A 15,272-nucleotide genomic window follows, 5' to 3' on the forward strand; every position below is an offset into this window, starting at 1 on the left:
TTAATGAATGAAACTTATTTAGAAAGACAAGAGGGAAAATGAAGAAAAAAATACTTATTCACGTATTTTTCAGGCTTTTTCTGAGTAACAAAAATAAATGCCTATGCAAGGAGAATGTAGGCTTGAAAGAGCAAGTTTGGAAAACGAGGAAGCAAAATGACACGGATAGATGCATATGCAAGAGAGATCATGGGCTTGGGGGCAGGTCAAGGGAGAGAGAGGGAGAGAGAGAGAGAGAGAGAGAGAGAACCAGCAAACAAATATGTTCAAAGGAAACCAAGCTCTACAGAGAGCAATTCTGGAAGGAATTCTGGGCCTGAAGACAGTATTGCCAGCAATTTGGGCCTTTGAACACAGAGCCAAAAGTAAGCAATGAGCATCTCTGGGTGTGGCATGAAAACAAACAAACAAAAAGAGTTAATCTTCCTGGTACTGGCATTGAAAATCCCTGCACAATTGGTGTCATCTTCACCTTTAGATTCTACAGTATGAAGGGTCCAATTCTTTCTGGGTGGGACCTTCAATTTAGCAGCTAATGGTATCTTAGCTTCACATTTCCAAAGAGCTCATGATGTGCATCTCAATGGGATATGATCTTCATACTTTGGGGATACTTTAGGGCTAGGCAAAAACTTCCTTAAGTTTTATTATTTTCCAAAAAGACTAGTGCTTCCCCCCCATATACCTATAATTTTGAAGTCTGTGGCTCTGGCTTTGGTATGTTAAAGCATTATATGACCTAAACTAGCTTTCTCTCAGCTGATTTGTACTTATTTCTTATACTTGTATTTTGTTGGAATAAAATGAGTGTTATTTACTGATTTTAAGTCATTTGTTATTATCTGCTATAATATTATATAGTTTAAGAAAACCTCATCCACATACTTATGCCCAAGGAAGGGTTAAAAGTTTGTAAGCAGGAAGTCAGCACTGGTGGTGGTGGAACTGATGTTGGAACATTATGCTTCTGAAATTCAACTACATAACCAAGTATATAATTATATAACTACTATATAGTTATATTTATAGTTATAGTTCTATATAGTTATTTATATTTATACTTATATATATTTAATATTGGAACTATTAAATTAACTATGTAACTCACAGTGCCTTCATACTTAATTTTTAATAATCAAATAAATCCTATTGAATAAATAATTAAATCATAATACATTTTAAATAATTAAGCCTGCAAATAAAATTTAGGTTTTATTCTATTTCCTTCACCGTTCCTGAGGAGGAGGAACAGAAAAAAAAAAAAAAAAACAGCTTAAACTATCTGCTTCTCAAGACTTGGTCTGGGGGAAACTCCCAGTAACAAACACACCATGGTTGGCTTCCTGCTCAGTCTGGGCCACAAGCGCAGAGGCGAACCTCCGATCCGCCAGGGGGCGCGGTCATGCATCGGAGGCCCAACGCGAGAGAGCATCAGAGTTCCAACGGGAAGCATTTGATGACGCACTTCCGCCGCGCCGAGCTTCTGGTTCGCGGGTGGCTGAGCTGCGCACATGCTTAGGGGCTGGAAGTCTCGTCGGCTGGGACAGCCGCGTCTTCTTTCCTCCTAGGTGAAGCCGCTTTCCCGAAATCATGTCTCACCTCCCTATGAAACTGCTGCGCAGGAAGATCGAGAAGCGGAATTTGAAGCTGCGGCAGCGAAACCTCAAGGTCCAGGGTGAGAGGCGTGGCGGGGCTGCTGCGTGGGCCCAGGCGCAGGAAGGCGGCGGCTGAAAGGCCGGGCCCGGGGCTGTGCACGGTCGGCCTCAAGGCTCCCGAGAAGCGCCGCAGCGACCCCCGGAGCACTGGGCTTCTCTGGGACGTGAAGAGCCAGCTGGCCTGGGGCGATGGCGCCGCGTGGCCTCGGGCCTGCTCCTGGGGCTTGCGGAGCCTCAAGTGTCTTTTAAAGAGTTGGGGTGGGGACTTTTTTTTTTTTTTTTTTTTTGCTTTTGGGTCACACCCGGCAGCGCTCAGGGGTTACTCCTGGCAGGCACGGGGGACCATATGGGATGCCGGGATTCGAACCACCGACCTTCTGCATGCAAGGCAAACGCCTTACCTCCATGCTATCTCTCCGGCCCCTGGGGTGGGAACTTTCAAGGCTCTCTCTGCACCCTTCCAGTGCTCCAGCGTTTTCACACTGTCAGCCTAACCTCGTTCACCCCGACACCATCAAAGACCGACTTGCTTTTTCTTCTCGTTTACTACATGCACGCGGGGACTTCTACTTAACTTCACTATTGATTCCAAGCAAGCCCAAAATAAGCTCAAAATGAGCTCTCTTGGCAAGCTCCAGGGTTTGGGAGGGACTCTGGGATGTCAGGATCCAACCCTAGTCGGCCGCTTGCAAGGCAGATGCTCTACCCGCTGTACTATTCCGGCCCCAGAAACTAGCCTTTTGAGAGAAATCCTGAAAGAAATCGATGGTCTTGCAGATTTTCAGTATTTATTTTTTTCTTATATGTCTCATCTGTAAGGTAGAATAGTACTTGGTTTAGGTATCAGTAAAAACTTGTATATAAAAAAAAAATCTTTGTTTGGGTACAGAGCAATAGCACAACGGCAGGGCTTTTACGTTGCACGTAGCCACCCCAGGACTACCAAGGACGGATGATGGTTCGAATCCCAGCATCCCATATGGTCCGTTGAGCCTGCCAGGAGCGACTTCTGAATGCAGAACTAGGGGTAACTCTTGAGCACCGCTGGGTATGACCCCAAAACAAACAAACAAAAAACTTTGTTTAATAGAAACGGTAACATTTGTAACTAGCTTCCCCAGGCATTTATATCTGATTCCTAGAATGATAACTTTGTTCAGCAGACTTATCCGTGCTGCCTTCCATCAAGGAAAGTTTCTATGTTATAAGAAACTAGTTGTGCGTATATGTTGACGTTTGTAGTAAGGCGTTTTCAATGTAGTAGCTAGTAGCATGTGCATTAAATAGTATAAAAATGTTTGGGCTGAAGTGGTGGTGCAAGCAGAAGGGCATCTGCCTTGCACAGGCTAACCTCGGATGGACCGCAGTTCTATCCCCCAGCATCCCATATAATCCCCCAAATAGGAGTAAACCCTGTGCGTCACCAGGTGTGGCCCAAAAATTAAAAAAAAAATGGTCTGTGATTACTATTATCAATCTGTTTATTTCACCTCTTCAGAATTTTCCTGATCCAGTCTCAATTCCTGAAGTACAGAAATGTGGCATTTAAAATTAAGAAACTGTGCCTCCCAGAGAGATAGCACAGCGGCGTTTGCCTTGCAAGCAGCCGATCCAGGACCAAAGGTGGTTGGTTCAAATCCCGGTGTCCCCCGTGCCTGCCAGGAGCTATTTCTGAGCAGACAGCCAGGAGTGACCCCTGAGCAACACCGGGTGTGGCCCAAAAACAAAAAAAAAAAAAAAAAGAAGAAAGAAACTGTGCCTTTTGCCAGCAGCACATTTTCCCCTTAACAGAAGTTTTTTTACAGTAGAAATATGGTATTACTAAGGCCAAAACTATAGTACTATGGGTAGGGAAAAGGCTGAACTGTGTTCAATGCCGTGGTCCTGGAGCACCTCCATGAGTAATTCCCAAGTGCAGAGCCAGGAATAACCTGAGTGTACCAGGGTATTCTCACCCACCCACACACCCCCCAAAAGAAACAATGTTGTGAGTACTCTTCATCATGTATGTGATTCGGTGTAAGCAGTAAATTTAGTTTGGGGAGGCATTGAATTTCTCTCGAGATTCCTGTATTTTAAGTTAGCTCTCCTTTCTTTGTTTCAGCAAGGGCCTTGGATGAGAGCCTCTCTGAAACTCAGAATGACGATGTGTCTACCATAACAGCAGGGGCTGGAAAAGTTAAAACATCTGTAAAACAATCTGTGAATGTGGACTTGTCAGAAGTTCAAAATGGATGTATGTCTAAAGAAACGGTGAAAAATGTAAAAGCTAAAAAATTATTGAAACAACCCAAGAATATGAATTTGTCTGAAGCCCAAAATGGAGTTATTTCTAAAACAGTGGGAAAAGTAAAAGCTAAAAATTCTCTAAAACAGACTTCGAATGTTAGCTTATCAGAAGCCCAGAGTGAGGGTACATCTAAACCAGTGGAAAATACAAAAATTGAAAGATCCCCCAAGAAATCTTCTGTGCTGACCAATGGGGAAGCAACAACATTATCTCCTAACTTAGAATCAAAGAAGAAGAGGAAGAAGAAGAAAAAGAGAAAAATGGTAGATGATGCTGCTGCTGGTCCTGGTAGGCCTTCATTTTCTTTTACTTTTTTTTTTACATTTTTTTTGTCTTTATTTAAATAAATATTTATTTAAATTTTACAAACATGACTGTAGTTGGGTGTTGGTCACTAAAAGAATACCCCCTTCACCAGTGCAACATTCCCACCACCTTCATTTTCTGTTCTCTGAACTTAAACCTATCAAGTAGTTACTTTGTCCACATGACATGCTCCTCTGTTTTCACTTATATACTAGACTAGTAGTTAATGATAACTGGAGGGATTTTTAACTTTAATTTTTTTGGTTGTTTATTCGTTTAATTTCTTTTAAATATTTTTTATTTAGATTTCTTTAACTGTAGTTTGTAAAATTGTTCTCAATACAGTTATTTTTGGCATTCAATATCCTACTGCAAATGTGAAATTTTCTCAACCTGGTCATCAGTTTCCTGACCTCCCTGAAGCCTGCCCCTGATCATAAAGCCAGGAGTAACCCATAGCACCTGATTCAGATGTGGCCCCAAAATTAATCAACCAAACAAACAAAACATGACATCACTGAAAAGTCTTTACATGCATAAAAGAAAATATTTCTACTATCATCCAAGTTTTGAGTAATATGTCCTGTCTGATCCCAGACAATCTGAAGAGTCTTTTTCGCATTCTGGAAATTTGCTTTTTTTTGGTAGTTGCCTGGACTCTGATAACAACATACTATGGCATAGTACTTTAGGTTTACTATTTCCAAATCAAATTGTGAACACAAATATGATCTGATAGTGAAAATATTTTCTTGTTATACATGTAGGGACTTTTCAGTGATGCCATGTTTCTTTGGGGTTTTATTGTTTGGTTGATTGATTTGGGGCCACATCTGGGGGTACTCCGGTCACTCCTGGATAGGGTTCAGCAGACTATTATGGGATAAGGAGGATTGTGTACTGAATCCAGGTCAACTGCATGCAAGGCAAGCACCCTGCTCACTCAAGCTATCACTGTCACTCCAGAATATATGTAGTGTTGCTTAATAAGTAGAATATTAATCTTCAATGAGTAGAGTTACCAGGATAGTATTGAAATGAGGAAGGCAGCTATTTTTGTTGTTGTCGTTGTTGTTAGCTTTTTGGTTTGAAGGTCACTCCTTGATCCTCCAGAGCTGGGACTCAACCTGGGGCTCCAGAATGTATCACATGACCTTTGAGCCATCTTTCCTGCCCAAGAAGTATTCTTATGCATAAGGGAGTTACTCCTAACTCTGAATTCAGGAATTCCTTTTGGTGTGTTTGGGGGACTATATGAGGTGCCTAGGATCAAACCTGGGTAGCCTCCTGCAAGGTATAAGTCCTACACATTGTACTATTACTGCTATGCCAATACTCTTACTTTTTTTTTTTTAAATGATTAGATTTGAATAAGCCTGAGTGAGAGTGTAGCCATTTTCATTAAAATGTGAATAAACAGGTTGCAAAGAAATTTATTAGAACGCTAGTGTTTATATGACTTGGTATTTGTGGTGGCAAAGATCAGGTATATAACCTTGCAATTTGAAAGATTTGCATTCTGGTCCTTTATAAAAGAACATATTAATGATGCCTTTTTAGGTTCTTGTTTTGAGTACGCCCAAATATGACACTTCTTTTCACAAGCATTGAGTTACAGAGCTAGGAATGTCAAACCCTATTTCTAATTCTAAACCAATTTCTTTCACCCTGGTAAGAGGTTTATTGTCTTTGTCTTGTAGTCACTGAAGTGAAATCAAGAACTTTTGAGATTTCTGTTCACTAAAACAAAATTAACTTTTATGTTTATCTTAAAGGCATATGAAGATTGTTAGAGGTTTTTATTGTTGTCAATTCACCTATTTTTCTTGATGGAGTACTATGTACATTTTTTTGTTTGTTTATGTGCCACACCTGGTGACGCCCAGGAGTTATTCCTGGCTATGCGCTCAGAAGTCGCTCCTGGCTTGTGGGACTATATGGGACGCCGGGGGATCAAACTGTGGTCCGTCCTAGGCCAGCGCTGGCAAGGCAGACACCTCTAGTGCCACCGCATCGGCCCCAATTTTGTATTATTAACATAATTAGATTATTTAGCTTTTTTAGACTCTAGATCACTTAAGATAGCATAAAAATGGGGGCCGGGCGGTGGCGCTAAAGGTAAGGTGCCTGCCTTGCCTGCGCTAACCTTGGACAGACCGCGGTTCGATCCCCCGGTGTCCCATATGGTCCCCCAAGCCAGGAGCAAACTTCTGAGCACATAGCCAGGAGTAACCCCTGAGCGTTACCGGGTGTGGCCCAAAAACAAAAACAAAAAAAAAAAAAAAGATAGCATAAAAATGTAAAAAAAAGTTAAGTTGGTAAATTAAGTTTTTTAAGGCAACAAGGTGTTTTTTGCTTTTTTTCATCTTTAAAACCAAGATACCAAAAAAGCAAAAATTGAAGACAGGGGGGACTCTGATGAAGGAGCTTCAGCTCCTGAAGAAACAGACACTGTGGAGAAACCAGACAGTGGGGAAGATGATGCAGAGGTGCCCAGCCTGCCTCTCGGACTGACAGGTAACCTACAGGAATTTATATCTGACTACTTGTTGTTATTTTGTGTCTCTTTCCTTTTTCTTTGCTTCATTCCTAACATTTAGTTTTGGGAGTTTTTTTAATTTGTGTTTGTTTGTTTGTTTTCTTCCCTTCCCTGTCACACACAAACTTATGTTGCACTGTACTGGAGATTGATGTTTTAAGGTGTCAGGGCATTGCCAGGAATTAAATTCACAGCATTAGGCTTACAAAACAGGTACTGCCACCAGGCCCATCCCAGAAGCTCTGTGCATGCAAAAGGCTTCTCTGACATTTATGAAGTTCATTTCTTGCTTTAGTAGGAAAATCATTGGCTCTATAATCTGGAAACTAGAAGTTGAATAATGTCTTAGTTATTATTTAGGAAAGTAGAAATTTATTTGAATGATTGGTGGTGCCAGGTAAGTTCTTGGTCATTTTTTTTTTTTATAAAAAAATACATGTTTAGCCTAGAATCCATTGCTGCTGGCCAAAAATGTCTTATGAGTTAACTTTGTTTTTATATTTTAGGGGATTTTGATTTGTTTTTGTTTCGTTATTTAGTTTCTGATTTTGGGTCACACTCAGCTGTGCTCAGGAATCATTTCTGGCCATGCTTAGGGGACCATATGAATTGCTGGGGGTTGGACCCAAATTAGTTGCTTGTAAGGCAAGATAAACCATTGCTCCAGCCCTGATTTAGATTTGTCTTCATTAAAATACTGAAGCACAACCTAGAATTGTATGAGTAAAATGGCAAAAGTTAACCAATGTATTGTTAGGTAATCCTTCCGTGTAGAATGACCAATTTATCCCAGTTTAACCACAGCATTTCTAATTTTAGTGTTTCAAGTTCTGCCCTCTATAAATTTTTTGCCTTAGGTAATCCATGAGGTTTGCTTATCATATTTTTGTCAGGACTGGGCACAGACTGGTATCTAGTGGATATTCAGGAATGCTGCAGAATATATTATGCATATAGTAACCTCATAAGAATTATTCTAATAAGAATGTTATGCCAAGAATGACTGTGCCTGGGCTACACCTGACACAGGAGAGAGGTTATTTTTTTAAACAATTATTTTTTCCTGGAAAATTACTGTACTTTTGATTATGTGAGTTCTAAAAATGTGTAAAGTTTTCTCTATAGTGTAGCTTTGGGGCTTCAAATAATAAAGCCATCAGCAGCAAAGGAATTGCTATAAACTACTTTCCCAATTATTTAAAAAAATGTTTGAGTATTATTTACCCTGCAAAGTTTCTTCAATCAACAGATAACTTAAGCAAGTATAGTAGTATTAGTTACAAAAAATGAATTTGTTTTGTGGTACACTCTTGTTTAGGAGCTTTCGAGGATACTTCATTTACTTCTCTAAGTAGCCTTGTCAATGAAAACACTCTGAAAGCAATCAAAGAAATGGGCTTTACAAACATGACTGAAATTCAACATAAAAGTATCAGACCACTTCTGGAAGGCAGGTATGACTTAACATTGATGTTTGAATATTAATATTTGTGTTATTTTTTTAATGAACTGGTAATTTGTAGAGATATCTGCTTATTCTGTTGATTATTTCTTTTGGATCACATTACAACCTGTATTTACATTACACTGTAATCTAGTGGTCTCTTTGAGTGATAGAAAAGATCCAGACTTGTGGCTTGTTCAGGCTCTAAATTCGATGCCTAAAATATGTCATAGTGCATTCTCAGAAGTCTTTAATATTTGAACAAGAAAAAAACGTGTTTTTTATTTTTTGCTTTTTAATACCTAGGGACCTTCTAGCAGCTGCAAAAACGGGCAGTGGCAAAACTTTGGCATTTCTCATTCCTGCTGTTGAGCTCATTGTTAAATTGAAATTTATGCCCAGGAATGGTAAGCACTTGATTAGATTGTGTCTTTCTGATTTATTGTGGCTGTTACACACTTATGTTTTTAACTGTAGCTTGACTTTTACAAACATTTCTATTATTGCATTTTTAGGCACGGGCGTCCTTATTCTCTCACCTACAAGGGAACTAGCCATGCAGACTTTTGGTGTTCTTAAGGAGCTAATGACCTACCATGTTCATACATACGGTTTAATAATGGGTGGCAGTAACAGGTCTGCTGAAGCACAGAAACTTGGTAATGGGATCAACATAATTGTAGCTACACCCGGTCGTCTCCTGGATCATATGCAGGTAGAAGAACTTTCTATTGTAGTATGCCTGTATCGTCAACTGTATGAAACATAACTTAATAGTTAACAAGGTTTTTGTTTTTCTTTTGTATTTTGTCTCATAGAATACCCCAGGATTTATGTATAAAAACCTACAGTGCCTGGTTATTGATGAGGCTGATCGTATTTTAGATGTTGGGTTTGAAGAAGAATTAAAGCAGATTATTAAACTTCTACCAAGTAAGTAGGTAGTATCTATATGTGGCTTGCATAGTAGTTGTTGAAAGTACGGGCTCTTTCTATATAAAAATGACAAATAATGGAATGTGTAATAGCCAAGTAAGATAACTTTGAGTTGTCAAAGTTGGTGCTGTATTTGTAAGCCCATGGGCTCAAGTCCCCAGCACAAAGGAAGGGTGGAGATGAAGCTCTATGTTGTCAAATGTAAACACATAAAGTTGGTCATGGCATTCTCTTGTTACCTTTTTACTGTTTATAGTGTTAGCACATCTCCCATTCCTCTTATTCTACTGAAAACATGGTTGTAAAACAGTTAACAAAGATACCCTAAAAGTTTGAGGCTGTTTTTCCCTTTGTTGTAGTACGAAGACAGACCATGCTCTTCTCTGCCACACAAACTCGAAAGGTTGACGACCTGGCGAGGATTTCTCTGAAAAAAGAGCCACTCTATGTTGGTGTTGATGATGACAAAACAAATGCAACAGTGGATGGTCTTGAGCAGGTACTTTCATCAATATCTTAAAAGGATCTTTTCTTTGTCTTTCATTGTAATTGTTTAGAGGCTCATCCAGGAGTAAGAGATGTGGGTTGAATAACTTAGAGTTGCAATGTAGCGAATTTGGGGCTCTGTATATCTTTCTATCTAACTATAATCTTTCCTGATAAACTATATTCTGAACTCTGAATTCTGATCAGTTTTCTTTCTCTTTTCACTTACTGCATGGGAGATATTACTAATTGCTGCCAGAGAGAATAACAACCAACAAATAGTTTATTACTTGTTCTAATTGTGAATTAGAAGATGAATTGAAGATGGAGAAACTGGTATACTTGTAGCTCAGTAAAACATGAAATGATATGACAAAGCTCTAAACTCAGACATTAAAACTTTTGAGATGGAGTCTTTTAATAATAATAGAACTAATTTTTGTAATGATTTAGCTTCAAAATCTTTCATTGACTGTTTAGTGTTTTAAGAAGTGGATTCACCAACCTTTAATGTTTTTAGGACATGCACTTAAGCTGTGATTGCCTCATTCTTTAGGGATTTATTTAAAAATGAATCACTGAAAATGTCTGGAAGGTTTCAGTTATTAGAGGTGTTCATTTAAAAAATTATGTGGGTGGGGGGCTGGAGCAGTGGCATAAGCTATAGGGCATGTTTGCCTTGCATGGACTAATCTAGATGGACCATGGTTCAATTCCCCCGATGTCCTATATGGTCCCCCGAGCCAGGAGCGATTTCTGAGCACATAGCCAGGAATAACCCGAGTGTCACTGGGTGTAGCCCGAAAAGCAAAAAAAATATTTTTTTAAATGGATCTTGGGCTGGAGCAATAGCCCAGCAGTAGGGCATTTGCACGCAGCCAACCTGGGACGGAGTCTGCCAGGAGTGTGGCCCAAAAAAGAAACAAACAAAAAAAATATGGTTCTAGTAACTTAGGTTAGTAATCTCAGAATGAGAACGTTGGGTAATGAATATGACTATAACTAGTGAAAGGAATAAAAAACTTAAAAAGTTAGCCTTTTTTTTTAATACTTCCTTACATTGTAAGTAGTAAATTGGAAAAGCTAACACTACACAAGTTAGATTAGATTAGATCATGAAATTGAAAATATCCATTCATTGATTGTATTTTATCTTTGCTTGAATCACTTGTAGGGATATGTTGTTTGTCCCTCCGAAAGGAGATTTCTTCTGCTTTTTACTTTTCTTAAGAAGAACCGAAAGAAGAAACTAATGGTTTTCTTTTCATCTTGTATGTCTGTGAAATACCACTATGAGTTGCTGAACTACATTGATTTGCCTGTTTTAGCCATTCATGTAAGTGATTTGATGATTTTATGAAAAACTGATTACTCTTAGCAAGTTATGGAGGTGGTAGGTATAGTTAAAGGTTTTGCTTTGTCTAAACGTAATTCCCAGAAGTTCGCCAGCCGTAGGTAATGGGACCCTGGATAGAGAGAGCCCTGCTGGGTATAGACTGAGGACCTTGAAGAAATGATGTGCCATCTGCTTGGGGAGTTAGAACATAGACAAAAGAAAACTCTCATGAAAAAGCAGGCTGACATTTCCCCAGACCAGTTTTGCATATGCACTTCCAAAAATACCTCAAGATACCAGCTCTAATGGATGGTTTTGATTTGATTTTAGGGAAAGCAAAAGCAAAATAAGCGAACAACCACGTTCTTCCAATTCTGCAATGCAGATTCAGGTATACTGCTGTGTACCGATGTGGCAGCTAGAGGGCTGGATATTCCTGAAGTTGACTGGATTGTTCAGTATGACCCTCCAGATGACCCCAAGGTAATGCATCTTTATAATCTATCCAAAGTGGCTCTCCATAAGGAGTTCACGGGTTCTCTAGTTTTCCTGTGATACCTCACCTTCAAAGGTTATCTTTTTGACTTACATATTTTACTGTATAGTATCTGTTATCTCACTGGTATGAATAATGTTTAGAACTTTTATAGAACCCCAGCCACAATGAGATTTGAGGTACATTAGTAAGACTTAAGTTAGGAGTATTGGGTATTTGAAATGATGTTAAGAAGCAGTGAGTAACAGAAGAGATGGATCTACAATGATAACTTAAGTTTCTTTACTATAGCATACCTAGGAAAATATTGTATTGTATTGAGGAATTTTGATTATTAAATGATACAAATTTCTATCTGCCATTTAAAAGTCTTACATGACCATTTTGAAGTTCGAGCATGTTGGGGTACCATCTCATGCCAGACTACTTCCCTCATTATTGTGCCAATCATAGATATGCAGATATCTTTACTGTATTAATTCAGACTTTGTTTTCTCCAACAAAGGAATATATTCACCGTGTGGGAAGAACAGCTAGAGGACTAAATGGAAGAGGGCATGCCTTGCTCATTCTGCGCCCTGAAGAATTGGGTTTCCTTCGTTATTTGAAGCAGTCCAAGGTAAGGGATCAAAAAAACTTGACTAGTAGTTTGTCCAAGGAGGCAGGAGTTTGGTTCTATTAGAACAGTTTATGGAGACTTTGGGATGTCTGGCCCAAGTTATATTGCTTGGCACTATGTCATGTGTCCTTCCCCTCTCATGTTTCCTCAGTCAACCTCCTTTCTCCGTGCTAGCCATCTTTTCATCCCAGTTACTTTCTTGCTTGTCTCATCTAGAGCCAGAGGGATCCCCAGTCATTCCTATCTCCTGCTCCTTGTCAGATCTGTTTTGCCTTCATTCTCCACTTTTGCAGTTAGTTGTGGGTAACTCTTGACAAGGAGAGGACTAGTAATCTTTGTAATTAGAAGCTTCAGGCTGCATCTTAATTCATCCACAGAGAAAAGGGCTTCATTGACTCAATTTCTCTGCTGTTCCTCACCTTTCTTTTCAGGTAGTTACATGCAACATTTCATCAACAGAGTGAAGGTGAGGTTTTCCATTTGTAGGCTCAGGAATTGGAGTGTAGACTTTTTGTATTAGGGTCCTGAGTTTGATACCCAACACCACATAATTTCCCTAAATAGATTTCCTTCCAGAGGCACTGGAAGAAAAGGAACCTAGAAATTTCATAAGTCTGATTGTCTGCATCTCTTGATAGTTCTTTAGCAACCAGGTAACCCTCATGATATGATTTCTCCCAGCTGTTCATGGCCTTACTTATCTGTAAGTCTAAAGATAAATGCATCTGGTTTATTAATCTGAATACTTTTGTATTTTAGGTTCCATTAAGTGAATTTGAGTTTTCCTGGTCCAAAATTTCTAATATTCAATCTCAGGTATGCTTTTCTAAAAACATTCATAGAAGACTCATTGGCTTCATCTAAGCCTGTCTGGTGTTTGATAGGCAGTAACTAACCACTGAATATTCATTGTTATAAACAGCTTCGAGCTGTTGATTATAGCCCACATTCTTGTGTTCTCTTTCTGTTAGTCATTCTTTATCAGATCTTTGATTTTCTTTTTGCTTCCTGATCTTGAAAATGTTCCTGTGCTTGGAGCAATGTATTTAAATAAATGTTTTATATAGAATGATTTTTTTCTTATACATATATGTGTGTGTGCATAATTTTCTTTCAGTTTTCTTAAGATTAATGCTTCTTTCTATTTCAGCTTGAAAAATTGATCGAAAAGAACTACTTCCTTCATAAATCAGCCCAGGAAGCTTATAAGTCCTATATTCGGGCCTATGATTCACATTCTTTAAAACAGATCTTCAATGTTAACAGCTTAAATTTGCCTCAGGTGGCTCTGTCATTTGGTTTCAAGGTGCCTCCTTTTGTTGACCTGAGTATCCTTTTGTTATTAATTCACTTGGGAACAGGGGGACCAGAGCTATGGCAGATGGGCATTTGAGAAACACTTGGCCTGGTGTTGCTTCCTGATGCCTGAAGACCCAGATGTTCTTCCTGGTCAGTCTGCCTTTTAGATTACATAGCAAAGCTGATACAACTTTAAGCATACAAAACAATTTGGTTACCAGGAAGAGGGAGTTTTGTGTTCTGGTAAGAAACAGAAAGCATAGTAGCAAGACATAGGCAGTAGTGAGGCATTACACAGTTGGTCGGAGCAGGCGGCTGCCCTGAGGCTGAAGAGAAAAGAGACCTCTGAGTATGCAGTATTCATTCAGGAATTTGAAATTCAAGACCAATGAAATCCAACTTAAATTCTACTTGGGATTATAGAGGAATGTAGGGAATGCCTCCATTTGTTTCTGTTAGAATCTATAATGTGTGCACTGTTGGCACATTTTTTTTGTAGCAGAAAATAAGCCAGCTAAAGTGGGAATGGTTATTAACTCTGATCTCCAGTGTTAAATGGAGGACCATTTTTGGATCACTCTTCCCCATTAAAGGCATTGAGTTCATGTCTGTTGTAATGAGTCTCTGTGAAAGGAAAAAACCTCTGCTGGGTTTCTGAATCAGTTCCAAACAGAGGTGGAAGTCACTTGTTTTGACACTTGGATTCTTTTTTAAGAGACGCTTTCTGATGTACCACCTAATTCATTCTGAGTAGTTGTCTTTATTTTCTTTGTGTGGAGAAAATAATTTAACTATTCATTACACAGGGCTAAAAAGTCACACTTGCTAATTTTAGACCATCCAGTGGATACTGATGATTTTTTGGAAACTACCATGGCTTATGGTCATGTGTTTTTGTGGTTCAGAGAGTGGAAGAGGTGGGGGTAGAGGAACAGTGCCAGGCAAGCTAGTTTCCAATCTAAATAGACTCCAGTCGTTGTCTTTGTTGCTTGATTTCCTTAACATTGACCTTCAGATGTGAATACTAATGACAGCAAGCAGAGAAAGAGAGGAGGTGGTGGTGGATTTGGCTACCAGAAGACCAAGAAAGTGGAAAAGTCCAAGATCTTCAAACACATTAGCAAGAAAGCATCCAACAACAGGCAGTTCTCTCACTGAAAATATGCCTTCCTTTTCTCTTAAATAACTGGCCCAAAATAAATTTTTCTTTGTTGATTTAACAAAGGATTTTCTGTAACTTTAGAATTTGAGCTATAGTAGCAAGTGTAAAAAGTTGACTTCATTTGCAAGAACTGAGCACTGTGTGTTCCAGCAAATGTTTATTTGTGAATATAAAGCAGTTTAAATTTTTCTTGATTGTCCAAAGACAAAGCACAGTATTCTTTGAGGCACTGATAGAGTATTTTGTCTTTTTCTTAAAATGAAAAGAAGGGGGTGGAATGATAGTATCCCAGTTAGGGCACTTGCCTTGCACACAGCCAACCTGCATTCAGTCCTGAACATAATTGGTATGACCCAAAACATGAAATGTTGTTTTAATAGAATTTTTGGTACTTTTTATTTCTGGTGTCTGAAGATCTGTATAGTATTGGTTATTGTACTAATATAATAGATAACTGACCTGGTACACTGAACTAGTGGTGATGGTGGTGGTAAAATTGCCTTTGTATACATGTTGGTTTGATGTTTCCGGGACCTTACCAGTAGTTTTTATTCCCTCCTGAAAATGCTGCCATGAACTGGCCAGACAGCTGTAGGACATATATAAAGAAACACCTTATATGTCAAAGGTGGTATCTTTTTTTTTTTAATTATATAACACATTTGAAAACAGTAAACCTGTCTCAAATGTTTTACCTTCCCAAG

The 15,272-nt window shown here is 39.0% G+C and overlaps 1 protein-coding gene and 1 long non-coding RNA gene across 2 annotated transcripts in view; both read left to right on the forward strand.

The window, feature by feature from the left end:
- LOC126008889 (uncharacterized) overlaps window positions 1-15,272 on the forward strand; it is a 681,047-nt gene that overhangs the window by 664,815 nt on the left and 960 nt on the right. The gene's annotated exons all lie outside the window — the stretch shown is intronic.
- DDX18 (DEAD-box helicase 18) lies at window positions 1,486-14,966 on the forward strand. Its single transcript, XM_049773141.1, has 14 exons — window positions 1,486-1,675; window positions 3,760-4,233; window positions 6,631-6,768; window positions 8,109-8,244; window positions 8,541-8,641; window positions 8,750-8,949; window positions 9,053-9,167; window positions 9,530-9,669; window positions 10,831-10,992; window positions 11,323-11,475; window positions 11,994-12,107; window positions 12,867-12,923; window positions 13,258-13,435; window positions 14,422-14,966. The coding sequence occupies exons 1-14, from the start codon at window positions 1,591-1,593 to the stop codon at window positions 14,562-14,564; spliced, it is 2,196 nt and encodes a 731-aa protein (XP_049629098.1). The 5' UTR covers window positions 1,486-1,590; the 3' UTR covers window positions 14,565-14,966.

Source organism: Suncus etruscus, chromosome 5 (genome assembly GCF_024139225.1).
Source record: "Suncus etruscus isolate mSunEtr1 chromosome 5, mSunEtr1.pri.cur, whole genome shotgun sequence".
In the NCBI taxonomy this organism is placed as follows: domain Eukaryota; kingdom Metazoa; phylum Chordata; class Mammalia; order Eulipotyphla; family Soricidae; genus Suncus; species Suncus etruscus.